The 27852-nt window shown below is 45.2% G+C and overlaps 1 protein-coding gene across 1 annotated transcript; it reads left to right on the plus strand.

The window, feature by feature from the left end:
- Positions 1 to 1228: 1228 nt before the first annotated feature.
- LOC142574635 (uncharacterized) lies at positions 1229 to 26939 on the plus strand. Its single transcript, XM_075683675.1, has 6 exons — positions 1229 to 1313; positions 1965 to 2658; positions 9204 to 9261; positions 11176 to 11338; positions 25639 to 26347; positions 26844 to 26939. Coding segments are annotated over exons 1-6 (1629 nt in total). The 5' UTR covers positions 1229 to 1310; the 3' UTR covers positions 26846 to 26939.
- The last annotated feature ends 913 nt before the right edge of the window (positions 26940 to 27852 follow it).

The following is a 27852-nucleotide window of genomic DNA, read 5'->3' on the forward strand; positions in this document are numbered from 1 at the left end:
CTAACTCTTTCTTGACATTCCAACTGACGATTGACGTAACCTGCTGCGTGCATCACTTTGTGATAGTGGTGTTAAATATATCATTCTCAGTGGACGCCGCGCGTGCTAATTTGTCAGCCACTGTACTGCCTGGAATTGCAGGACGACTATGAATTAAATGAAATAATATTTTCTGGTGCATTTCTCTACGTGACTATTTTTTTGCGATTTCTGTCTAGTTGCAACAAGAAACGAAAAATGCGCATATTAAGCTGCAGGTCAGTTAAACCCTTTCCTGACCCAGCATGACTGCACTTGAATTCCGGCTGTAGAATACTACGCACTATACGCACTTCGATTGTTGATAGGACGTTCGACACACCGAGAAAAGAAATGGTTTCTCGGTGGTGCTTTCGACCACTATTTGCATTGTGTATGTAACTAGGTAATCTAATTCAAATGTTTTTATAGGGAAAATGCCACATGAGTTAGTGTAGAATAAACATATATTTAAAAGCTCTGTTACTGCGAGGAATCATTACGAAATTCGCTGAGGATCATCTAACCCCTCTGCTTTTATTTTATTTGAGTATGCAGCACCTGATAATATCGAAAGCTGACACAGTAATAAACAGAGATAATGTGCTGTGACTGAGTGTGGTATTATATGTAGGTCAAAATTGGCCCTGGGGTCTTTGTTGTACAGCAGCAAGATATTTACAATTGTGAAATATTGAATTGAACGGTACGCCAAACTAATTCGCAAATATTTTCACTCGTTTAAGAGAAAATGATGGTGCAATCAATAACTGGTAGTACTTCGTTTCCATACTAAATGTGCCCAAAGTTCCTTTAACTGAGAACATCAAATACGAGGATGAAGGCAGTATCAGTAATCGGGATGAAAAAGCCCTTGCCAGCCTTCTGTTTCTACTTCTAATCAGCCTCCGGAGCTGCATTACCTTCATTTCAAGCATGGAAACTCATTTTTATTCCCTACTTGAATATTAACTTGGAACTACTTTCATCTACGCTAACAACGACGCTTTAGCTAAGTATGCAGGATCAAAAGCATAAAAAGCATGAAATACACGGGGCAAACCGATCAGAGCGTCTAGCCTCATTATTGTTCAACACGTGTAGCTTTGTTCTTATGCTCGGCGTGTGATCAAGTTTTCTGGTCTGGACCACGTTGTACCGGCTATGCAAGATTACTTTTTTTCTTATGCAGCTTCATACGGTGCATGAACAAGCCCTGGACGCTTTGGTATAAAAGGATCACACACGTACAACACACCAGCAGTTGATATAAGAGCGGCTGTAAGATCAAGATGGTAAGATATTAATGCTTTCAATTGTCATGTTCTCGCTTCTGCATGAAAGTCCTTCAAGCAATTGCACAAATCTTGAACAATCTTAAATGTTTCGCTGAGCTCTTCTTACTATAATCCATGCAATTTGTTTCCAATCTCCACGATATTCTCTGAAAGTGTGCATTCAGACATATGGTAGGAATTGCTTCAATGGCCATGAAATACTTTGGAGTGCACTATTTTACAGCAGAATATTCGTTCACCTACTACAACTGCTTCACAAAGCCTGCCGAGAAAGGAACATTCGTACATAAATCCCAGATAAAGGCAACAAAAATTAGTACGTCAAAATATACGTTATGTGACGAATAACCCCTAAACAGTAGCCGTAAAAATGTCCTACGGATTCATACTGAAAGCTCTTTGATCGTCTGCCTTTTGAGAAAAAATCAGGAGCAAAGCCACAACTTTGGCTGGCAAGCATTGCTTGCCATTGGCCCGCTGCCTTAGCTAATTGTATGTCCGACATCAAGCTGCGGCAGTTGCTCTTAAAAAAATCTAACCTAAACCGTCTGCTAAATACGAGCCTAGGTTGGGAAGCGTATTGGCTCTATACGAATGTTCTGCCTATGTTCGTTGCTTTCCATTTGAAACATTCTTCTTCCTGCTCAGATCCGTGCCTGCATTGTCCTGGCCCTGGCCACCAGCGCTTTCGCTGGTTTTGTCGGCACCGCCGGCTATGGCGTTGGCCTGGCCGCTGCTCCAGCTGTGGCCACCGTTGCCCACGCTGCCCCAATTGCTACCTATGCCGCTGCTCCAGCGGTGACAAAGGTTTCCACCACTTATGCTGCGGCTCCAGCTGTCGCCACTGTAGCCCACGCACCAGTCGCCACCGCAGTCGCTGCCCCAGCCGTCGCCTCCTACGCTGTTGCTCCAGCAGTGACCGGCGTCGCCACTGTCGCCCACGCTGCCCCAGTCGCTACCTACGCTGTTGCTCCAGCTGTCACAGCTGTGCACGCTGCCCCAGTTGTCGCTGCTGCTCCAGCTGTGGCCCATGTCGCCACTGTTTCCCACGCTGCCCCAGTCGCCACCTACGCCGCGGCCCCAGCTGTTGCTGCCGTCCACGCTGTCCCAGCTGTTGCCACTACCAGTGTCCATCACGCCCCAGCTGTGGCCACCATTGCCCACGCAGCCCCAGCAGTCGCTGCCTACCATGCCGCTCCAATCTACTACGGCTACGGCGTTGGTACCCTCGGCTACGGTGCTGGCCACTACGGCTACGGCCATGGTCTCCTCGGCTACGGCCTGAACTACGGTTATGGTCTTGGCACTCCATTCCACTACGGCGCTCTTCTCCGCAAGAAGTGTGAGTATACGGCTGTCATTATAAGTTTAGTTAGATTGTTACGTTAAAGAGACATGAAAGTAACTTCCCTATGTTCTTAAATTTGCCGTGCTGGTAATAGGGATCTAATGAAGGGGAGTTATGCTACTTAAAACTCAAGTAAGCTAGTGGCAGCTATGATGCGGCGCAGAGTGTGTAGAGCTTCGCGTTGGTATAATAACCTCTCCAGAACTCCGTAATCACATTATAGTTCAATGAGAAATTTAAAAGTTATCAATATTACTTGCCGTTTGTTTCTCTCTTGCCCTCTTTTTTGCTTTCACTGAAAGTACATCTCGTGTGACAGGAGAGATTTACCGCATATATTTTAAGTTTTAATTTCATACCTTTTATAAACTCCTTATTATTATTTTTCTTTAATATATTTTGCTAGGATATGTACCATAAGCATAAAAGCTAACTGTGCATTAACTTATTCCTTTGTTTCTTTCTGTTTTCAGAAAATATTTCCCTAATCGCAAGGAGGAGAAAATAAATCACGGTATAAATTACTACGGCTTTCTTTCGTTAGCGCTTCAACGACCATGGATTGCCACATCAAATGAAATAAAAGTTCGATTTATTCATTTGATCTGATTTTCTTTTTTCCTTGACGACTTTGCGATAGAGGTCAACATTATGTGTCAGAAGGCTGTAGAAAATTTCTGGCTAAGGAAGACTCCACACAGAAGTGCTTGAACATCATTATCTATTTTGAGCTTCATACAACTCGACTTTGTTAATCCTAGGCCTATATTTTGCTCTTCCGCTCCTTTCCCACTGTGAAATGTGCCTAGTGGAATATTGTCACGGACGAGGTTGTAGCCTAGTAGTCAGGGTTACCTACGAGATTGTGCCGCTGTGGACGAAAGGACGTTGTGAGGTGAAGAGGAAGTTGAAGTGTCTCGGCGATCGGTAGAGGGGGGTACCCTGACTACTAAGCTACAATGTCTTAACTGTATATAGTGTAAATAGATATATTTTATTCTTCCGTAACAGTATTTTAATGCTTTACTTGTAAGCGCTGCAGTATGCAACCACTTTATTGCCATTTTAGACGCACATTTGATTAATTACAATTCGAGTTTCTTTAATGTATGTACAAATGGAGGTAAACTAAGATGGCCCTATTCATGCTGAGCTTGAGAGTTCAATGTTAGTAGGAGGTAAGACCAGCATGCGCATAAGAAGGTTGCGCAGGAAGGGCAGCTACAGGACCTTTACCTAACACATTCAGGCAATGAGAATGACTCAGTTGCTCGAATGCAAGGCATTCATGCAAGTGAGTGGCACTCTGGAGATGTACGAAAAGTTCTTCATCGTCTCGGCTGTTTGTGTCTTCGAAGAAGCAGTCACGTTTACCTGATCTGGCCTGTTCTGACTGCCTTCAAATGGGACTTTCTCAGTGGGAACATTTTCATGGCTGCGGATCATGATTTTCAGTCGTAACACCCTAAATACTGAGCTCCGTTGCTGCTCGACGCACTGCTTTAAAATACAGCAGGAAGGGGACTTCGGACACCACTCCTGCAGACGACGGTCTAATAAAGCTAGTCTGACGACGATGACATCGACAAAGACACAGCTTCCGAAAAATGGCACTTCGCCGACGACAATAGCGATTACGGCCCGACGTCAGTGACATCTAGACGACTGAGATAGCTACGATGGCAGTAAGAAGCAAGGTGGTGAACCGCAACACAGAAGGCAATCCGGAAGGCCGAACGCCGAACCCATTGGCAGTGAACGGCGACCTATCCCGAAAGTGGCCCACTGGGAATTGAGGCGAGGCAAGGGGATACCCGCCAGCAGAAGCTCTGAGGCGCGTAATGCTTCACTGTGTAGACGCTTCAGCCTTCGCGTCGGTCAGTCTACGTAAGTCGATCCCGAACGTTGTTCATGGAGTGAACACATCTACTCACGAAATAGGTGGGATGCCATATAAACTGATACAAATTTGCCTACTTCTAAATTCAAGACAAAGGCTAAAATCACTCCACGCTGAGAGAGCTTTTACTTCGGGCCCATCTCCGATTTCCCTATTCAAATACCTCAGACAGGCACAAATGCTCTTGTTAGACATCCACTGGACCGACTTTAATGAAATTATCTGCATTTGCAAGATAAAAATGATTGTAGCAACTGTAGGGTGCATAATTAAAAAAATAATTTACGCAACCAAACTACATAACTTGCACAAGTATAATTTTAAATAAAAGTGCCGAAAACTGGCAAAATTAAACAAGAAACAGAAAATCAATTGCGAAGCACACAAATCTGTCATTTTTCACTAACATACATTCGTGTACCAGAAAATTGATCGAACACAAGTTGAACTCGGCTGCTATGTGTACACTTGTTGAGGTACCAAAAATAAAAATTCAGAGCCATTCCCCTCTACGAAAGGTGGAAGGCCAGTGGAGCTGTATATGACAATTAAGAAAATAAAATAAAAGAAAGCAATGTAACATCAGTATACACGTTATGTTTATTTGTACATACATTTATCTCGCGAAGACAGTAATTATGGCTTTATTGTCGCTATGATAGGCGAACATCGGTTCTGTGATAAAATGAAGATGTTCGTAGCGAACGTTAGGTATGTACACGACCGATGGCGCACCGTGGAGGCATTGCTCGTGGTGTACTATTTAAGGCCAAACCTCTCCAAGAGAAATGCCACGGACCACTTTCCGTTGGGCCGAGACACATTGACGTTACTGTCCCCGACACTGACGGTGGCATTGAGATGTACAGGGAAAATGCAGAGAAATGTGTCGATCATAAAGTCTTCAATGTCCCTTCTTAATGTTCCGTGATGAACGTATATAGTGGTGACAACGATACCGTCCCCAGTGTGTACACCGCACGCGTCGGCACATCCCACGGCAAGGGTCTCGCCCATCATCGAAAAAGAATGGGGTGGAACGGCCAGGCTGTCGTTGTTTGCATACATCGCAACGTATCAAACCATCACCCATCAGCGGTTTTCACACATCTGACCTCAACCGCAACTGGGACTCATACGCTGATACGATTTTGCCGCATGCTTATGCTATTTTAGCTCCCTAGACGCCACCACCATTTATGCCTACGCACATCACGAAACGCTGGAAACTAGCACGGCTCCACTCTAATAATTTGAATACGAGTCGAACAGTACCGTTTCAGAAAGCCGAGATGATTTAATAGTGACAGAGCTTCATTCAAGGAAAGCTCAACTAATCAATGTCGCAAGTAGATGCCACAAGCGGCACCTTCATCGGAAATGACACGAAATGTAATCCTGGTCGCATACTTCGCAGGCGAACTTGAAACCCTGAACGATGTCGTCCTCTTTGCCGCCGAATGCGGTGGATATGCAGCATTTCTTAGAGCCTTCCACTTTGTTGAAAAAAATTAAATTATGGGGTTTTACGTGCCAAAACCACTCTCTGATTATGATGCACGCCGTAGTGGAGGACTTCGGAAATTTCGACCACCTGGGGTTCTTTAACGTGCACCTCAATCTAAGTACACGGATGTTTTCACATTTCGACCCCGTCCAAATGCGGCCGCTGTGGCCGGGATTCGATCCCGCTACCTCGTGCTGAGCAACCCAACACATAGCCACTGAGCAACCACGGCGGGTCTCCCTTTCTGTTATCTTCATACTATTGATATCTTTGTTCACCAATGAAAGACGTTAACCTTTGGTGCCGAATATAGGTCAATAGCACGTTTAAGTAACGTTTGGATAAAGGTACTGCTATATTTGCATAAACCTGCCATCATTCTGCTGTAAGCTCCATACGTTAGAGCATCTTAAACATACCAGTTTTGTAGACAAATGTGCATCTGACGCGGAATGATTACAGTCTTTATGTACGTATTTCAAAAGTCCTGTTCACAAATAAGTGATATATTCCTTAGCGGCGCAAAATACATAGAGTTTCTGCGCTGTGCATATAGTGCAGCTCGGAGTTTGCAGAATCGCTTTATTGACACGTTTACTTAGCTATTCTTTTCCCAGGGTCTGCATTTCACCCGCTAGCAACTAAAAAGTTATCGCTCAGTGCAAGACGCACCCAAATGTTTGGAACTTACTCAAATGTTATCGTTGACTCTACCTGCTGTGTATATTCTCGCCGAACCTTGTCTCATCAAGCTGTACGCAGCACAAGAGTTACGCAGTCTTTTTTTTTTTTTTTGGAAGGCGCACAGGCACCAGCAAGTACGCTGAAACCTTTGACGATTCATGTATAAGAGCCGACGTGCTTGACCCGCTGATTAGATTGGCGACTATCGCCTACACTGTTCGCCACTATCGTTGTGCTTTGAATGTCATTTGTTTTTAAGGGCACAAGTTCACCAAATAACAATTTACTTTCGTCTTTCACACTTTTGCTACGGCGTTCTTGACGGTCACTACAACTTAGCAGTATAATTTTCATTGCTGTGCACCGAGTTGTAGATATGATGTGTTTTCAGGTGTTTATTGATATGGCCCTTCTTTATTATGTCCAGGAACTTGCGTAAATTACAGATGCACCTGGTACAGTTACACGAATAAAACATATTTCTTCTAAATTCCGCAGACATTACTAATTACTATGCAGGGAACGCCGAGCAAGACAACTTCTACGTTTCGACGCAGTTAATTACGAATTCCCAAGCTAAAGCTTTCTCTCAAGCTCAAACTGGCTGTTTTGAAGAAAACAGCGCTTATGATACCGGCAAATGGATTAAGCCGGGTTATACATACGTGCCACTGCCACCAACAATCTCCAATTCGCGTTGGTAAGAACAGAGCTCAAAATCCAGTTCGTTGCTCCTGCCACTACGGTTGACCATTTGCGGCCACTCAAATGAAACCATTTTCGAAGATTGTTGGGCTTTTAATTGTCCTTCCTTCGCGCGCCGATGTGAAGCAGAAGTTTGTGTCGTCGAATGAGCCTGGACGAAAACGCAGCAGCTTGCATTCATAGGAAGGAACTGGCATTGTAGTTCTCACAGAAAATACGCCCTCAGGCCACTGTTTCACCAGGATGCAAAATATCTTGTTTTTCAGCTCTGACCTGCAAGCCACCAAGATTGTTGCATAATTAAGACAACAATCTTTTCAGCAGAACCAATAATATATAATTCACTGCAGAAGAGTACGCGCTGTCGTCTGTGTCCCTTCACTCATCCTGTTGTTTAGCGCTGTTTGTATTGCATATAATTCACGTTCAGCATGACTGAGCGGTCGTACTTGAGAATTCCTCTCGACCCAAACACCTCTACCGATGTCCATCCATGAAACTTCTGTTGTAGCGATTAATAACCTGAAAGATGCTGTCGAAGCTGCTTTTTTCCCTCTGGTAGTGCTACAAGCCTTAGCATTTCGTCGCGGTCTCATTCATTGATGTACACAAAGATACACCGGAGGAACACGGCAACAGCAATTAAATAGACGCCAAGTGGCATGATGTGCAGAAAGATACAGCGGAAGCATGTGCCAACATTTATCAAAGAAACACCGAGCGGTACTCTAAATATTTTCAGGTTTTCTCTGGTGTGCAGGCTTGAGCTATAAACACGTCGAACACAAATATGCAATGAATACACGTCGAACATAAATATGCAATGAATAATGTGTCCCTAATAGTAAAACGTGCTTTAGGTACATGCGGCTTTAGCAAACGACCCTCTTTGACTGATTTCAAAGACGTTTCATGTCAAAAGTCGGCATAACAAACAAATTAGAGAGATATCACTAGAATGGTGGGGGCGAGTGACCCCTTACTTCTCATCATGATCCCGACACTTGCAAATATGCAAGCAAGGTCAACAATGAGTCGCGAACGCCGGTTGTCATTGCTCTCGTTTTCTTTAGTAAAAAAAAAAGACAACAATAAAACCATCATAGGGCAGAGCATCGATCGCAATCTGATTTCCATCACCAAATTTAGTCGTTTAGCTTCATATTGCAACACACAGTTGAGTAAAGTTTTATTTAGTTTACGTTGGTCGAACTTGTGTCCGACAAACAGCTAAGTGATATTCTCGCTCCAACCTACACAGTCGTCTCGCAGTAGTTCCCCACACTTCTTGTTTTCCCCGTGCGCTGTAGTGATGACACGTTGCGCCGATCGCGCGTGCCGTGTGAGCACGTGCTGCCCGCTCTACTGCTGCTATCTTTCGCATGGAGCAGTAAACGATTAGACGGCCGCAGGAGGCGGCTGCGGCAAAAAGTACGTTACACGCCCGCCGCCAAGATCTGTGAGTGGTGGCGCTGGCTAACGCTCCCAGGGTTCTATTAGGGCAGATAAATACCCAAGAAAGTGGATGGGAAAACGGCGCCGCGGTAGCTCAGTTGGTAGAGCATCGCACGCGAAATGTGAAGGTTGTGGGTTCGGTTCCCACCTGCGGCAAGTTGTTTTTTCATCCACTTTAATTTCCATGAATTTATCGTTTCTTTATTTCGTTTATTAAGCACAGGTAATTCCCCTATGTTGTCCTTGGTGTAGTGTTTGTTGGCTGGTTATGATATCTCCGTTGTACAGATATCCAACAGATGTCCATTGTTCCTGCTGACACCAGACTTGCCATAGAACTCCTTGTGTGAGAGTAGTTTTTCTGCTATCAATCTCAACAAGTTTATCATGATGCGTACATCGTGAAGACAAGATTTGTGCTGGCTGTTTTCATTGCTATAGCATGGTCTTTCACTATTACAAGGCCTCGTGGTCGACATCTGGTGTTTCTCACAGGCGGCACCTTTGCGCTATAGTCCACATTCTGTAGCGCGCTACGCATTGAACTTCATCTAACTTGAATTCCATAACAAAGTGTCACCCTTCTGTTTTCTGAACCTTCGTTTCTTGAGGGCAGAGAATCTACTCACCCCCCCACATGTTTTACTGTGCCACTCTTAGGCGTCCATTCATACCGCGAGCGTCAGCATTGGCCTCGGCGTAACAGAGTGAATGAGCTGATGAATGAGGGAAAGCGGAGAGGGAGATAAAAGACGATAACCGTGAAGGGCGGAGACCGATGAGAGTGCTCCCTTCAGTGGTTGGAAACTGGTGTCGTGCGGCGTCGCCCGACTACTCGATGCGTACTCGTTTCTTGTTCCTGCTGGTACTCTTGTTCCGTGCTATCGTATGCTCGCGTCAGCTCTGGGTCACGCTTATTTGGTTTGCTTAGTTTGGTCTCTTTCGCGCTTGTTTCGACTGTTTTGTAATCCGATTGTCTGCGTGACGGGAATTATGCAGTACTTTCTGGAAGCCACGTGGCCCCAGGGATCACACTTGAACTTTCGACGAGTCATGCACAAAAGCCTAGCGCTTGACCCGCAGGTCAGATTTTTAAAGATCGCCGATTTGGTCTCAATATACCGCGAAATTAAAAGAAAAGGAGATAATATTTAATGGCAGAAAGGTGGAGAGGTCGGCCTGAGTGAGGTGCCTATAGCCTGCTACACCCTACCAGGGAAGGGATTTGGGGAATATCGGAGATAGGATATGAAGAAGAATGAAGGTGGTGGTATGGTGAATATGGTGCGCGCTGCACATCATTCTGTTTGTATAGCGCGTGCGCGTACACTTCACAGCGCGAAATTAAAGTACATTTCGGATTAGAGAGTATCACAATCATCGGCGAATTTCGTGTCTTGTTGCTGTGCGAGAACCCGTTGAACAGGAACTGCCACAACATGACAGTCCGCTGCTTGTACCAGTAGGTGTAGGTTCCTATTTAGCTTTATTCGACTATTCCTGCTCGTCGCTTTGCCCTTTCTATTTCTCCCGTCCTGTCACTTCTACCTAGAGAGTCGACTTCTGCATTTCACAAGAAAATGCGAACTCGGCCTAATCCCATGACATGCCCGCAGCGTCTTCGCATTTCGGTTGTTCAATTGTGCTTTTGTTGCAGCAAAAGACCGCAGCCTTCGGAAAGCAAAAGTGGGCACTGTAATATTAAACAGAAGTGCCCTGAACATATCTGTGTCTAATTGCACACAAAGCATCGACCGTCGCCGCGTGATTTTCCCCTAAGAGCTCAATGCGATTTTCATCATAATTCCGAGGGTGTGGTACACACGTAATCATAATCCTGTCACTCAGATATACTCTCTGTTGCTACCGATTGTGAAGGTTGCCTGCTGTTGGAAACTTTGCATCTGCGGCAGATCGAAGAGGAGTAAGAAAATGACAGGTTCCCAACCGGCAGAATGCTGATATTAGGTTTGTTTTATTGAGTTTGCCAAGTTTGGACGGCTTAGCGCTCTGTGCCAATAATACAGGCAGAGGTGTATTTTTTCACATTGTAAAATTGGTGCCCAGCGGCCTGGAAGCCAACCATTGCTTTTGCCACTTCGGCTTCGTCTCGGACAGACACCTGAATTCAGACCGTCATGAAGGGCATTAAGAACAAGTGCACCTCTCGTCGAGCGCAGAGCACGAGGATCGTAAACGAATTGAACGAGATCATTCAATCCAGACACTTAGACTTTTCTTCCTTTCGTGCCCTGCATAGCAGGATAAAGGCGACGAACTTGGAGCTGTCCGTGCTGAACGTCGAGTTGCAAGCATTCATGACCGACGAACACGCCACAGCAGATTATGATTCCGTCATGGAATATGAAGACGCTGCTGCCAGCACTTTTGCCTCGCTCAACCACAATATTGATATGCTCAAGGTTTCCTCCGTGCTTCCGACAACGCCTCTGCTGACGGCCGACCTCTGCTGACGGGAACCAAATGGCTGCTTCTTCTAAGAACCCGACAAGTTCACAGGGGAAATTTGGAGCCAGGTTACCGAATTAGAACCTGTGCGTTTCGAAGGAGCGATCACCTGATGGCAGCCGTTCTGGGATATGCTTCTGCATTCTGTGCACAAGAGCTTGAGGCTGTCTGACACGGATGGCTTCCATTACCTGGTTTCTTTTGCTGGACGGAGCTGCTGCTGAAGCGGTCACATGAATGCAAGTGACAGAATCAAGCTACAGGGACGCAGTTGGAGTATTGAAGCAGCACTGTGGAAATTGTAAGTTTATCAAACAAAAGATGTTGGAAAACCGACGAATGCTCATATCGATGACACCTATGAGCACGTTGCATCCATGCTGACGTTGTTCGACGAGATTCAACTTCACCGAAGAGGACTCGCAAATCTTAGGGTGAGCATATCATCATACGCTTCAATGCTCTGTGAAATACTCCTGAAAGCTACACCTCAAGATATGGTAGTAGATGATTACAAGCACAAGAGCACCAAGTTCACCACATGGTCAGCAGACATACGCGCCAGTGAGCACTCATCCAAGCAGGAGTTAGAACGCCTGTTGAAATTTCTTGAGCTGGAAGTCAAATGCAGCCAGAAGTACGCTCCCTCTAGGACACCAAAGCTTAACGACACGTGGCGCAAAGACATTCAAAAATTCAATATGTGTTCGGCTTCCGCGGCTAGGGCGCTCCGCAACATGGCAGGAGCCTTAGAAGAAGGATGCCTTTTTTTGTTATCCTAAGTACCTCAGGACCACACGATGCACCAATGTCGCGAGCCTCGAAGCCAATCGCAGTATGCTCAGGAAAGATGGTTGATGTTTCAAGTACACGACGAATACCACCTTGTGCGCGACTGCCCTACCAGGATCTATTGAACCGCATGCAAGCGTCGTCATGCTTTCACGATGTGCGACGCCGGGGTTAACAAAAACTTGCCTTCTTCAGCACCTGGAAAAGACACCAGTTGTTGCAATGCACGTTGAAACGAACGATGGGACACCTCAAATTGTTGAAGAGGTATTTCTCCGGCGTTCCGTGCATGGGTGATGGTTTCGACGTACTGTTATGCCTTGGTGTTTTAGGCAATGGTGGCTGGAAAGCTTTTGTGCGAGAAGGCATCTGCAAGAAGCTTAAGTTACCTTTGATTAGGTAGACTGATTTAGCCATCAGCAGGTTTCCATGAGCTTGCTCCCAGCACACTCGACGTTGGAAGTGTGTCAGCGTTACGTTTCGGAACCAACACGACAAACCGGTTTTCCAATTGAAAGCTGTTGTTCCGTTTAACTGCGATAGGATGATAGAATCCACGAAAACGAAAACGTTTCTGCAAACTATCGTTGCAGACGGCAAACCACTGGCAGACTTTCTCAAGCCTCACCTGCGAGCCCAGAGTCAGTCTAGTGATCGGATCTTGCCAATTGTGGAAAATGAGGTCCAATCCCATTGAGATCACATGCAGTTCTGACAACAAAGCCTTAACCGCAAAAAATTGCTGGACTCTTCAAGGGTCATCGTCTTCCCAGGCACAAATCTGCCATCACACAAGCACGCATATCGGCGCTCAGAACCGTCAGAATGAAGGAATTCTCTTACGGTAACAGCGAATTTGGTAGCTTGATGTCATTGTTTGTGTGGACAAGTCTCCATCGAGTGCCATTGCACCTAGAGACTATCGCGAAAGCAAGAAAGAATCGACAGCTCATCTTAGCTGTTAGTTAATGAAAGAAAACCGGTGGCTAAGTGTGTTCAGGAGGCTCAGGGTAGTAAGCCTGAACCTTTTTCCGCTCAGGAAATATGTGAAAGCGAAGACACATGGCTCAGGACTTTACCAGCACAAACTATTGGAAATGAGGTGGCCGCGCTGACTGGACTATGTTATCGACAAGACGTCGAACATACGAGACCTTCTCCCGTTCGTTGATGTCAAGGGCATTATCAGGATCATGACTCACCTTGGAAGACGTGAATTGCCCTGGGCTCTTGCCCACACATTTCAATGCACGCACCTCACCGCGGACAGTGAACATTGACGCCTGCCTCACAAGGCTGTTGGCGTGGCACCCGCCGAGTTGGGTGAGAAGTTTTGGGTAGCGCGAGGTCGCCAGTTCGCGAAAAAGGTACTTGGCCAGTGTGGTGTCTGTGCGAGGTTTCATCGTAAAGCTGCTCCAGATCCTACAGCCCCGATCCCAGTAGACGGAGCATCGAGGTCTCATCTGTTTCGAGTCACGGGCGTAGACTTGGTTGGTCCAAAGCTTATGAAGGGAAACCCCATGAAAGCATTCGTTTACCTATGCTGAAGTGCGAGCTGTTCACTTGTAAGTTTCTAGTGACATGACCATGAATTATTTTTTATTGAGATTTGGTCTTTTTATTACGAACCGTGTTTTACGAAATGTAATTTACTCTGCAACTGTTTAACGTCTAAGGCAGCCAATCGCAGACGTACGCTTACATATGGACTTATTCGTGATCTCATGGTACAGAACTTTTGTGCAATAGTAAGATCACCCGGACGTTCCTTGCTGAGCGGGCTTCATGGTGGCGAGGTATCTGGCAGAGACTGATTCGTGTAGTTGCGAACTGCGTCAGAAAAACTTTACAGAAATCATTCTTCAGCTTCTAACAGCTCGACACTTTACTAACAGAGGTAGATGCAGCGATTAATTCTAGACCACTCCCATACATTTCTGATGGTGCTGCCGAAATCGAAGTACTCACTTCTGGATACTTTTTGTTGGGTACACGTCTTACTGCCCTTCCTTAAACTCAGGTCAGCACGAATTCGGGAGGTGGCGCAAACACAACACGAGCCTGGAGATGCAGACAACAAAAACTAAACGACTTTCGGTAGCGCTGGTATAAAGAACACATCTGGACACAAAGAACCGCTCGCAGCAGTTCACAGAAGCTCGAAAATAGTTTAGAGTGCACATTAGAGGAGACAAAGTACCCATTTCGTTTTGACAGTTAGCGGACGTAGTTACTATATTTAAGGGGAATGATGGGTACATCAGAGCACGCAAAGCCCGACTTGTCAATGGTAGGTTGCTTACGAGACCGGTTCACCCTCTTTGTCTTCTGGAAGAGTGCAAGTGACTTTGTCGACCGCAGAAGATGTTGCAAGTCGTGCTCACCAAACGCATCAAAGAAGGTGGAGATAGCGATGGAATTGCGACTGTCAGAATGAATATATTAGCCTCGCTACGTTGAGTTCGCCGTGTTTGGACAGCTTAGCGCTCTGCGCCAATAAACCCAGCAGAAATATCATTTCTCACACCTGCATTTATGCCACTTCTCTGGTTTACCTTTTCCTTCACAGTGTTGTGGGAACCTTGTGGCATAATATCAGCTGATTAATTTCTTGCGTGCACTAAATCGACATTATAAACGCGTCCGTTCGAATAGGAGCGCAGCTTCTGAAATACGTTTTCACTGTACGACGATGTAATTCACCGTTCACTGCCAGCTTCAGTAGGCAGCTCTGACAGTTTGCATACAACTTCTAAGCGCAGCGTGATCTGTATTATCGCAGTGCTTGTTGCAAACGGCGGGTTCATGTCGCAGTTGTCATTCCATGTCCAGGCACAAGCTTGCAATCACCATCATTTCCTCATCGGTCTGTTTTCTTTGTGTCCTCAAATATTTCATGCTTAATATCACGCTAAACTGTAAGCCTAAGCGTGATACGCCTGTAGATGAGGCGGGTATGACGTTTCAAGCACCACGTGACCGAAACTAAACGTGACACTCCTTCGTGTAAGCATCAGACTAACACTGCGTAACATGCTTCGTTCTTGTACGAGCGTGAGGGAACCGCATACGCCCTCGGGCTTAGTGGGATAAAATAGCCCGCTGGTAGCATACGCTGCTGTAAGCATCTCAGCCAAGTTTTGCTGTCGTAAGGGGTGCGTGGAGCTCGCAAGCCGGTTACGAAGTCATCTTTCTCTCAAACGCTCTCTTTTCAAGAGAAGGCCGTCTCCTCACCCCCTTCTAGACGCACTATTTCGTCATCGGACGCATAGTTTCGTCATTCACTTAGGCGGCTGATATTGCCTGATAGCTGACATCAAGTTGCGGTCGACTACACTGCGTAGATACTACGGCCGCCACGGGGTGCCCCCACGAGTCCACTGGCTAAGCGCACTGCGGCTCGCCGACGACAAACGCGTTTGACTAATGTTTACCCCGTCTTAGGCAGCAGTGGTGGAAATGGTGGCGTGGGTACGTAAACATCCAAAACACAATTTGAGCATCGCGCCACAGTGACCTTCAGAAGGCGGAGCGTTGTGGGCACGCCCCACTGCTGCGTTTCACACGCAAGGCAAGGTATTGAAGGAGGAACGGGAGCATAGCGCATATCCTTGTTTGAATGCCAATGACTCCGCTTCTGTTGAACGCACTCAAGTACTTTTTGAGGCAAAGTATTTCTGGAATAGCTCATTCTCACTTCAAACGCCTATCTCCACTTCGATAAAAAGTGGTTCAGGCCCCTTTAACACACCACGGAGTGCTCGCGCAGAAATTATTCATCACACATATATAAATTCCAATATAGGGTAGCCGTAATACATCGCGTGATCTGCATGAATCATGGGCGAGGGAGAAAAATGATCTGCGCCCTCTCGTCTTCTCACCACCGTGCGAGAAATACGAAGCATTTTCTTAGAGAGCGTGACGAAGACCGTGGCATTTCTCAAGACTGCTGTCGGCCACTTTTGGTGTGGATTCTCTGGCGGACTATCACGACGTTCGCTCATTGCAGAAGAGAGTTTTATGTTCAGAGAACAGAGAACAATGTTCGGTATGGTGTGTATCAACTTGTTAAATTTACAGAGAGAAAGAAGGAGAGAGATAAATGGAAGACACGAAAGCGAGGGAGGTTAACCAGACGCACTTCTTAGCGTATAGGGCGGGTGGTGCAAGCACCAAGCGGGACAGTGCCGAGTTTACGAGAAAATATCCACCATGGCTTGATGGTTCCGGTTCAGCATTCCATATATATGATGCATATATTATGGCAACCCACCTGTCTTTTATGCATGATGGGAATATATAGTTAAGGACATTAGTCATAGTTGCAGGTGTCTACTTGCATCATGTGTTGTGCGAAATTTTCTTTAATGATGCATTCTTTAAGTGGAAAGAGAGAAACATTTCCGCGAGCAAGTAAGTTCTGATTGAAATAGAGGGTACACAGCCTCGTGCTTTTTAACTAGGTGTAATGGTGGACTGTCAAGCCTTTGTTCTTGTTTTGTTTATTGTGCTCAAATGCCAAATTCAGACAATATATTGCGGTCATTTTATAAATTTCCGACGTCGGAACGCGCTACGCGGTATATTCATGGTTTATAACGCGATTGTATGTATTCGCTAGCCTCTCGTGCTCTCCGTGTCTCATGGCACTTCGCCTTCGCTTTACTTGTACAAGTTCGGATGTGATTTATATGCTCGAATATTCCTTCTGTAAGAAACAATATGTCGATAAAACGGGACAATAAATGAACGTCAGAATAAACGGACATCACCCGCACACAGCTGACTGCTTGACAAAGCCGTCGCCGAGCATTTCAACGAACCAGGTAATCACTTTGATGAACACAAACTCTATCTCTTACAGTCAAATTTCCGTTCTGAACGAGAACAATAATACGGAGAATCCTACCTTATCCATAAGCTCAAGACATTGCAACCAATGGGCATAAACATTTCAAAGGGAGCTTTAGAATCTATTCGCTATGCTAAATTTCGAGCTATAGGCAACAACACTTAGTTTGGTTGCTCAGTTTTTTCTTGCTTTATTTCCTTTTTTCTATTTCCCTCTTTGTTTATTGCACTTGAATATTTTCTTCTGTTTTCACGACCACCGGTTTTTCCGCTCATTTTATTATCTCTTTCAGAGACACGGAAGCCCACGACCAGCAGCGAGACAGGTAATATAGCGGTACTGTACACGCCGTGGACACGCCAGTTGACACACGGCCGTTGACACGTGATTAACAGGCTGTCGTTTCACTGGCCTTGTGCGTAGCACTCCTTTATTCTCACTTCGACACTTTCACCGCTAACACACCTACGCTCGTCTCCGCACCCACCAGCCTTAAGCCCTCTCCCCTTTAGAAGAACCCCACCTATATATACTGTGGCGAGGAAAGCATGTCGCCTTGATGAAGACAAGTCCACTTGTCGAAACGTTGGCTCCAGCTTTCACTTTGTTCTCATTTTGCTCATCGTCTATACCGAAGGTGTAACACTTTGTTGATCTGAATACACAATCGTATGCACCAGTTGCAGACTTGCGATCAGTAAGGCATCTGACAAATTTATTTATTGGCCAATAGCTGTGTGGACTCTGAGACATATAATGAAAAACAAATTCTTGGACTCTGGCCACATACATCGCTTGCACAGAATGCTTTTCGTGCGCTAGAGAAGTTTTTCACGGACACCAGCCCTTGTGACTGCTTTCAGTTCTCTTATGCGTACTGCTATGTGCGTCAAAGGCTCGCGCTCTCTTGCGGAATGTGAACGTGACCTGTACTCTGGTCGCAATTTGTCCAATATTCTTGTCACCAGTCCACCATGCTTTTGTCTGCTGTGCGCGAGGCATTACTGGGCAAGCAAGGTCGCGCATCCAGCTATTATTGGGCCTGTAGCGCGTGTCAGTTTGCTCATTCTTTTATTTTAATCGTATGAGTTTCGAAGCAGTACTATTCATTTAGTGTTGCATAGTTTGCTCATTCTTTTACTTTTAATCGTATGATTTTCGAAGCAGTACTTTTAATTTAGTGTTGCATATGAATGTCTTGCGTCTGGAGAAGCCAGCACAATGAGGCACGCCTATTAAATGGCAGCTGTTCTTGTACCAGCCCTCCAGGATTTTGCGTTATTTGGCCAATCGGTCTGTCTCTTGTCGGGTGCATCTTCTGGCATCATATGTAGGGGTGCCGTATGTTAGCTCCAGCAGACAGTCTTGTATATAGTTATTACACTGTAAAAAGATCCACGCTTATCTAAGCTTACGTTTTCATCTTGTTTACAGGCCTAATCTAAGCGCAACATTTCTCCGTGCTTACCGACCAGGCCTGCTAGGAGTGATCAGGAACCCCTCTTCACGCTTAGCAGATGTTGTAAAGACCTTTGTTCCTACGCTTGCTATGGTGTCACCAATCTCCACGCTAAGAGAGGGTTCCCGCGGGGGCAAGGGGAATGGAGTGAGGAGCATGCCCCGAACCCCCTCGCCCGTTCCCTGCATGCGCTGGAAGCAACGAAGAAGCACCGGCCCTTGTGGACTTGGGCGTTTCGGTCGCTTCTCTCAAGCGACGTTCGTTCTCCAAGCTCGTCGCAGTCATCTCCTTTAACTTTTGCTTCGACGACGCAGACTGTGACGAACCAAGACGCTATGACCGTGGCGGCATGCCGGCGAAGTAGAAGCTGAGTATGCTGCAGAGAGATTGCGCAAGACGCTCCCGCCGGTGACACTGAAACTAATCGACTAAGAAGGGGCTTGGTAAAGCCCTGGCATATTTCACCGACGCTAAGGAACGTACACGTCAACAAGCCCCAAGGCATCTCGTTGCAGAAAAGGACGAATGCCCTCTCAACCGTGCTCTGCGGCGCCACGTTTTCGAAGGTAGTAAACCTTGTGTAAGATAAGGATGTATTTCCCGCAACAAAATCACCATAATATTGCCCTCTTTCTCAGATTTTTGGCGCAAAATACCCGATCAAAGTCTTTTTCACTTGCCTCTTTTTTAAAGAAGGACAAATATGCTAGGCAGCGAAAAGAGTATGACATATTTTTTCCTGCGGTAATTCTTTTATTCCCAATATTCATTCCTATAACATATGATACATTGAAATGTTGATGCTTGAAAACATAGAGTTAAAGCGGCTTCAGATCGCCGGAAGTGCATATATGAGTTTGATTTTAATGCTCAACGCAGTGAACAAATCTTTTAATCTTGTTTGCGCCCATGATATTTCTTTGCTTTTTCTTGTCTCTAAGTTGGTTGCACAACAATTGCCCATATGCCACCGGATATGTTACATGCTACATAACATAAATGCATAGACACATCACTAGTGCCTTTTATAGGGATGTGTCATCACTGATCTCAATGCTTTCCTGCTCACAGCTGCACGTGAGGAGCCTTCCTTCCCTCCCGACAACGCATGGTCTTATAAAGTCAATTAGCGTGATCTGAAAGAAAAAAAGAAAAATGGCGTAATACCCAACGTACAATACTCCAGAGGTGAAAGCATGTTTCTTTTCGACTAAATGCGGTAACGAAGAACGCTTGGTTTTTTACTGCTTTAACAATGACTACACTTCTGACATTGCTCCTATTGACTGCTCTTAGAAAGTTGCGGTTCGGAAGTGTTTAGAAGCTGGCGATAGGGCGAAAGATAGTAAAATCCCCGCAGTAATGAGAGCATGTATTGCAAGCCTCGGTCGCAAGCACGCTTCTATAGTGACGTAAGAAAGCTAAGACAGTTTCAGTATTCTTAATAAAATCAGAAGCAGCTTTTAAAAATTTTCTTAATTTTCATCAATCCTACATGCAAACCATTATTCGCTTTCAAATGTGACCTTAAAAACAAAAGAACATTCTGCAAAACACATTTAGGTGAGACACATAGGTGTAACTGATATTGTTTTATCACGTTCTTAATAAAAATGAAGTTTAAAAATTCGTAAGCAACTCGCAACGCTTTCGATAAAACCTTATAATACCTAAGCAACAACGAGCTAGAAAAACGTAGTTACGCTCAATTCCCAAACCAATGACCATGACAAGAGTAACATTCAACGTGAACTTATCACGCGTGAGCTCTCACTGCAGGTACCGATGGGTTTACAGCTGGAAATCAAGACCTGCAACGGGCAGATTATATGCGTGTTCATTGAACACAGTGACACTTACTCTCTTTAAAGTCCGGTATGTAAAATTTGCGGAGCTACACCGGATGGATATCCTAATTCAGAGTGCAATTCAGGTTGAAAATCATGTAGCACGTGTGGGTACAACCTCGTATGCAACGCTTCGGAGATGGTGGTTACTGTCTGTCGACAAATAGCTCACAAAATCGAGTTTTCTCGTTATAGGCACCCCTACGCTATGAGCAGCGCACGTGGCGACTAGACGGCATACCACATTGATGCCTCACTAACAAAGTTCTAAATCATGAGAAGAAGCAGGGTGCAAAAAGCAGTGTGGCATTTCCCAGCTCACCACCCATGCTCGAGTTCAAATGGCCGCGGACAGAGAGAGAACGGTGAGCTGGTGAATGTGAAATAAAAACTACAGAAATCGTGGTAATCTGGTACTTCAGCACAATAAACTGAACAACTGAGAGGGATTCAACAGGCCCGAGTTAAAATTTGTTAAGAAAGCACGAAGCTGACTGCTCTCTATACTGATCCACTCTACTGCTCGCGTAAAAGGTTCTCGCTTTCCAGTAAATGTACCATTACGGCAAATTTTGCACCACACATCATACAAGCACATACCTGAAATCACGAAAAATTGGCAATTAGCCGCTATTTAATATAAGCGTGACATAACTAATGTTATTACCTCTATATTTCAATCGTCCATGAATAGCAGGTGAAGGACCGCCATGTATCCACTCTCCATATGGAAATGATGCTCTGGAGACGTCAGGCCGCGGTGCATTCTCTCTCATAAACTCTCGCAAACTCGGCACAGTGCACAATGTATGTATACACCACCGGCGTTGTACGCCATGAATGTCTGAGGAAGTAAACATGGGGATACACACCAACTGTGACAATTAGTCCGGAATCTATGTGCTGCAATGAATGAACGTGGCTCGTTGCAGTCCGCCGGAATATAGACACCAAAAATGGCCCAGGGCAGCCTTCAAAACAGCACGTTCTCTTTCAGCCTCCCCATGAAAAGTTTCGCATTCCCCGCAGGGCAGTGAGAAGACGCAGAGCGTTGTTCTCTCTCGCCCACACTCCGCGCAGATCACGTGATATATCACGGATACCCTATTTGCATTTTTAGAAGCGTGATCGAAAGTTCCCGAGCGAGTACTCTATGGGATGTTAAGTGCGTGATTTGTGTTTCTCACACGTACATGGCTCGCTCACGCTCACACAAGACAGAACCATGGCAGGCTGTCTTGCCCTCGCGCTTACCTGAATGGATGTCGCGCTTACTTTCAGTCACGTGGGGCTTGAAACGTCATGCGCGCCTCATTTATTTGCTTGTCACGCTCGAACCTACAGTTTAGCGTGTGATTACGCATGGAATTTTTTAGAGTGTGGGATTTGCACCTTTACCACTAAAGTAGTGCCAACGACGGAACCTGTGTAGTTAGCTAATAAAACAATATGTTCCGATATAAAAATCGGTAGCTGTAATATCGCCTCGTAGGTATCTGCGAAGCACATATACCTGTTAAATGAATAGAACTTGATGTCATGCTGCTTGTATAATTTTAAAATGTGTAATGCCCAGTTCTTGTGCAATTGAAATATTGTCTCCCCGATTCTCCTACTCAGAAGACTTTGCCCGACATCCTACTGCCATCGATCCCACCTATCGTCTCCGTAATCAAACACTAAGTTACTGCCTCAAACCAATTTGTATCCTACCAGCCCATAGGTATATTTATAAAGCGCGGAGGCTTCTTAATGTTTAACCTCGTGATTCTAAACTTCTTTAAATTTACCATATTTCGCTTATTTGGGCGGTTTAGCCCGATGATCTCCGCACCCATTATACAAGTCTTACTCTAACTGTCGGGAACGTGTCTGCAGTGCCATTGCGAAAGCACTCAGTTGCCTTGTATGGCCCGAGCAGTAACTGTCATATTGTCTTGTCAGGTAGTGGTTCATTATAGATGGCATTCTATGCCTTCCAAAATAGCTGCAAATAAATACATCCTACAATGTTCTCCTTCTTCGCTGAGGCTTTGCATTAGATAAGTACATTCGATGCGCTCTAAACAAAAGCCAGTCTCATTGAAAATCCTAAAACTTACTCTTTAGGTCCCTACTGTGGCATTAGCTACGACAGCTCTGCTTTTGCTTCTTTTTTATTCTTCGTGACATATTTTCTTGAACCTGTTGTTTTCTTTTGCACAGCGTACTAAGAAAGCAATTCTGTCATATTTTTCACAAATAAAGAAGCATACTGCTGGGGCTGGGGATTCGGACTGCGGCAGTAGAGGGACAGGATACAATGCAGAGACGGGATATGGTGGTCGTGTGCAGCCAAACAGCCCTGAGAAGCCAGACGATTGCCCCCAAGTCCTCATGGTGCCATGAAAAAGTGAGAAAATAGGTCAAGCGACGAAGACAAAAGAGCGAGCAGAACCTCTTAGTGGGACAGGTGGTACGTCTTGTTGGGAGCCTGAAGGGCGCAACTAAATGCACTGGAAAAGCACAGCCAAAATAAGACACAGACGAATGGAGCCCCTGTTTGTCAAAATTTTCTTCTCAGTACATTGCATGTTCTGTACACATGGTTGCGCCCATTATGCTGCCGTTAAGAAAAGGGCGAGCCCCTGCACTCTACTTAACTGAGACACAGGAAAACTAAAGGAAGAAAGGTGGAAAGGTCGGCCTATGTAAAATGCGTCTGGCCCTCTACATCACTATAGAAAAACATTAGCATAGGAAAAGACATCGGCCTTGTCGATTGTATAGAAATACGGAATGAAAAATAGAGTGTGAGTTTCGTGGCAGCTTATATATATAGGCAGCAACAGGTACACGGAGGGGACGCGCAAGCACGCTAGCGTTTTGTGGATCCACGTGGCCGGTATCTCATGTTACTGCGAAATAAGAATTTACCACGTGCCCGATATTTAACACGAAACTAACCGAATCCCCATACGGGCTTCACGCAAAGTAAGCTTCGTGTTTGAAGAAATATTCCTCCTGGTCTGAGTGATGAACACATGATTAGTGGCTTTCAGGATCAGTCTCTCTACGATATGACGTATCCATGAGGCTAGCCGATTTCGGTTTGCGGCCGAATGAATCTACATACTCTTAGAAACCAGCTCTGAATATGGCTTACTGGTTCGCTGGAAGCCGGCGATATGGAAGATGATTCAGGAAGTACCTTCCAGACCTTTGACGACTAGGCGCTGGAAAGACTAGGCAACTAGGCGCTGAGTAGATAAGAAATTTCGCTAGCTAATTAACAAAAAACGCCGCCTGTATGCTTCGTATTTAAAGACTCGCAATCAGTATGTTTTCAATGAAATGTGTCACGTGAACTATAACAGTAAGCAAGAAATAAAGGTAAATAAACAAACTCTAATCTCACAGGAATAAATAAGAACTTGTACATTTTCCCTCCCCATTTTATCTCTAAACGATGTGATCACGATCTGAAAGTTCTTGAAATGCGCTGTCGTACTGATCCGTAATTCATTTTTTCTGCATGCTTCCGCACACTGGAATAGGCTTCCCAAGAGCATTGGTGAATGTAAAACGTGTTCAGAGTTTCTGTCTTTATTGTCAAGCAGTCTGCCGTAGTATAATATCATCCCGTTTACTTTATCTAATTTGGCTGTCATTGAACTTCATGCGATAGTTTACCCTTTCCATTTCTATGTTGCAATTTTGCACCTCACCTCACTGAAGACCGTTTTGCCGTCGAGATGACTCATCGATGTTACATATTTTGTTACTTTTGCCACCTGTGCTTACTGTTTTAAGTTTTTGTCACACGTTCATTTTCCTTCAATTGTCCCCCCTGCAATAATGCCCTTGTGATGCTGTAGGTACTTGTATAAATAAAAGATACATAAATAAATAAATGAAGACAAGATTAACATCCTAGCTCTGTAATTACGAGAGTTCATCAAAAATTAGAAAGAAATATTCTAACCATCCTGACTTTCGTTCATTGTATTCCGCAACACCTTGGTATTACATTATATAAGTTTGACAGATTCTGTGCACTGCAATTGACTACATAAAAGGATAATAAATTGTTTGCAAAACTGGCACTTAGATTTCTGTTGTAACATTATATATCTGTAATATTGATATGCTCAATGGAATGGCACCGAAAACTCATCTGCCATCAATTTCGCTTTATTTATGAGGCGACGATGGCGCACTTACGCACTCCCATTCTTTTATCCCTATGCTAAGATTGGACAAAACTAAGTCACTAAGAACATGTAATAGGACTATGATGGCAATATATGTTCTCAGAAATAACAATCTCGGAGCAGCCTTCTCTTTCTACGTCTACTAAGTCTTGGGCAACTCTTCTTGCCTCTGTTTCTAGCAATCGAAACTGATCGTTATTCTCTCCTTGAAGAATAACTTGCAACACCTTTCATCTACGCCGGCGACGGTGCTTTAGCTAAGTATGCAGAATAAAAATATGAAAATACTCGGCGCGAAACGATAACTGAGTCGAACCTCATTATTCTTCGGCACGCGTAGCTTTGTTCCGGTGCTCGACGTGCCACCAAATTTACGGCCTTTAAGGTACCGGCACTGTAAGGACATTTTTTTTCCTCCACCAGTTCATACGCTGCATGAATAAGCACTGAACTGATTGGTATAAAAGGGACCGCACAATGCAGCGCTCACTAGCAGTTGCTACAACCGCGGTTGAAGGGTTAAGATGGTAAGTCATTTATGCTTCAATTTATTATTTTTCGCATGAACATCCTCAGCATCGTCATGAATCCGCCATTCGCACTTCTTCATCTTTTCAGGTTATCCTAGCATGAACCAGCTGCTTTCTTTGCAGTCTGTGCGAAGTCCGGGAGTGCATTATCGAGTGTAAAACACCGAAATATTCCATGACAATGCAATTTTTATTAGTGCATCGCCTGATATCAAAATAATTGTCCACCCATCGCAGCTGTATCCCTAAACACAAATCATTATGCGCGCACTGCAGCCCATAAGACGCCCAGAGGTGGTTCGAATAATTCTGGAGATGTTTTGACAATCTGAGCAAAGAAAGCATAGCTACCTAAAGCGCTTCTAAAAGCAATAAAATTCTAAAATACCTGGAAACATTACGTTAGGCAACGCATGCCACATAAAGATGAGATAATAAAAGGTAGAATTACGCCTAATGAATGTTCGGATTTAACTGTCTGCTGCAAAAGATAAACCAATCTGTAAACGTATTTAGCTACCTACACGATTATTCTGCTAAGTTCGTTGCTTTTCATTTGAAACATTCTTCCGCCCCAGATCCGTGCCTGCATTGTCCTGGCTCTGGCCACCGGCGCTTTCGCTGGTTTTGTCGGCACCGCCGGCTATGGCGTTGGCCTGGCCGCTGCTCCAGCTGTGGCGACCGTTGCCCACGCTGCCCCCATTGCTACCTATGCCGCTGCTCCAGCCGTGACTAAGGTTTCCACCACTTATGCTGCGGCTCCAGCTGTCGCCACTGTAGCCCACGCACCAGTCGCCACCGCAGTCGCTGCCCCAGCCGTCGCCTCCTACGCTGTTGCTCCAGCAGTGACCCGCGTCGCCACTGTCGCCCACGCTGCTCCAGTCGCCACTGTCGCCCACGCTACCTACGCTGTTGCTCCAGCTGTGACCGCCGTGCACGCTGCCCCAGTTGTCGCTGCTGCTCCAGCTGTGGCCCATGTCGCCACTGTTGCCCACGCTGCCCCAGTCGCCACCTACGCCGCGGCCCCAGCTGTTGCTGCCGTCCACGCTGTCCCAGCTGTTGCCACTGCCACCGTCCACCACGCCCCAGCTGTGGCCACCATTGCCCACGCTGCCCCAGCAGTCGCTGCCTACCATGCCGCTCCAATCTACTATGGCTACGGCGTTGGTACTCTAGGCTACGGTGCTGGCCACTACGGCTACGGTCATGGTCTCCTCGGCTACGGCCTGAACTACGGCTATGGTCTTGGCACTCCGTTCCACTACGGCGCTCTTCTCCGCAAGAAGTGTGAGTAGACGATTGCTACTCTAAGTTCAGTTCTACTCTGGCGTTAAAGAAACATGAAAGTGACTTCCCGATGTTCTTGAATTTCTCGTGTTGTAATAGGGATATTATGAGTGTGAGTGATGCCTGTTAAAACTCAAGTAATATAGTGGTAGCTACGATGCGGCGCAGAGTTTGTAGGTCTCCCGTTTTGTACATTATTCGCTCCAGAACTTCGTAATCACATTATAGTTCAATGAGAAATTGAAAGTTTAGCATTATTACTTGCCGCTTGTTTCTACTCCATACTAAGCGAACTCTTGCCTTCTTTTTTGCTTTCACTGAAAGTACAACTCGTATGAGAGGGGAGATTTATTGCATATATTTTAAGTTTTAGTTTCATAGCTTTTATAAGCTTTTGATTACTCTCTTGTTAAATATATATTGCTCGAATATGAACAGTAAGCATACAAGCTATTTATGCGTTAACTTATTCTTTCCTTTCTTTTTTTGTTTGCAGGAAATATTTTCCTGATCGCAAGAAGGAAGAAATAAATCACGGAATAAATTATTATGACTTTCTTTCGTTATTGCTTCAACGACCATGGATTGCCACATCAAATGAAATAAACGTACGATTTATTTCATCTTTGTGTGATTTTGTTATTTTTTACATACTTTGTTATAAAGATCAGTAATAATGCCAGAAGGGTTTAGAAAATTTCTGGCTGAGCTAGGCTGCACACAGAATTGCTTGAACCTCATTATCTAATTTGAGCTTCAGACAACTGGCCCAGACTAATCCTACTCTTGCCCTCTCTTCTTCGTTTCCTGTCACTTTGTGAAATGGGCATAGTGAAATGTGCATTCCATTGCTTCATACGTAAGCGCTGCAGTATGTAACCACTTTGTTGTCATTTTCGACCTACATTTCATTAATAATAATTCGCGTTTCTTTGATGTATCTACGAAGTCAGGTCCACTAACAAGATGCCCCTCTTCATTGTGACTTTGTGTAAAGCGTTGAATGTTCACAGGACGTAGTACCAGTATATAGCTGTACAGTGTATAATTAGGTCTCAAAGAAAGGGCATGGGACATTAACACATTCAGTCTATGCAAGTTACTCACTTGCCTGAATGCCTTGCATTTAGGCAAGTCAGTTGCACTATGGCGCTGTATGGAAAGAAGTCACCGTCTTGGCTGTTTGTGTCGTCGGAGAAGGAATCACCTGTACCGGATATGGCCTGTTCTGACTGCCTCCAAACGGGACGTTTTCAATGGGAACACTTTCATGGCTGCGGATCCTCGTTCTCACTCGTAACGCCCTAAACACTGAGCTCCATTGCCGTTCTACCCACTGCTATAAAAACAGCAGGAAAGGGGATTTTGGGCACCATTCCTGCAGACGACGGTGTAACAATGATGGCCTGACGACGGTGACACCGACGAAGGCATAGCCTCCAGATGATGGCACTACAACGACGATCATGGCGATTACGGCATGACGTCAGTGACATATGGACTAA

The sequence above is a fragment of the Dermacentor variabilis genome, chromosome 3 (assembly GCF_050947875.1).
Source record: "Dermacentor variabilis isolate Ectoservices chromosome 3, ASM5094787v1, whole genome shotgun sequence".
NCBI classification, from domain to species: Eukaryota; Metazoa; Arthropoda; class Arachnida; order Ixodida; family Ixodidae; genus Dermacentor; species Dermacentor variabilis.

Bases quoted from the DNA above. Each gene is read 5' to 3' on its own strand.
- LOC142574635 (XM_075683675.1), top strand. The intron at 2,659-9,203 runs GTGAGTATACGG...TCCGTTGTACAG, and splicing joins CGCTCTTCTCCGCAAGAAGT to ATATCCAACAGATGTCCATT. The intron at 11,339-25,638 runs GTTTCCTCCGTG...CTTCCGCCCCAG, and splicing joins ACAATATTGATATGCTCAAG to ATCCGTGCCTGCATTGTCCT.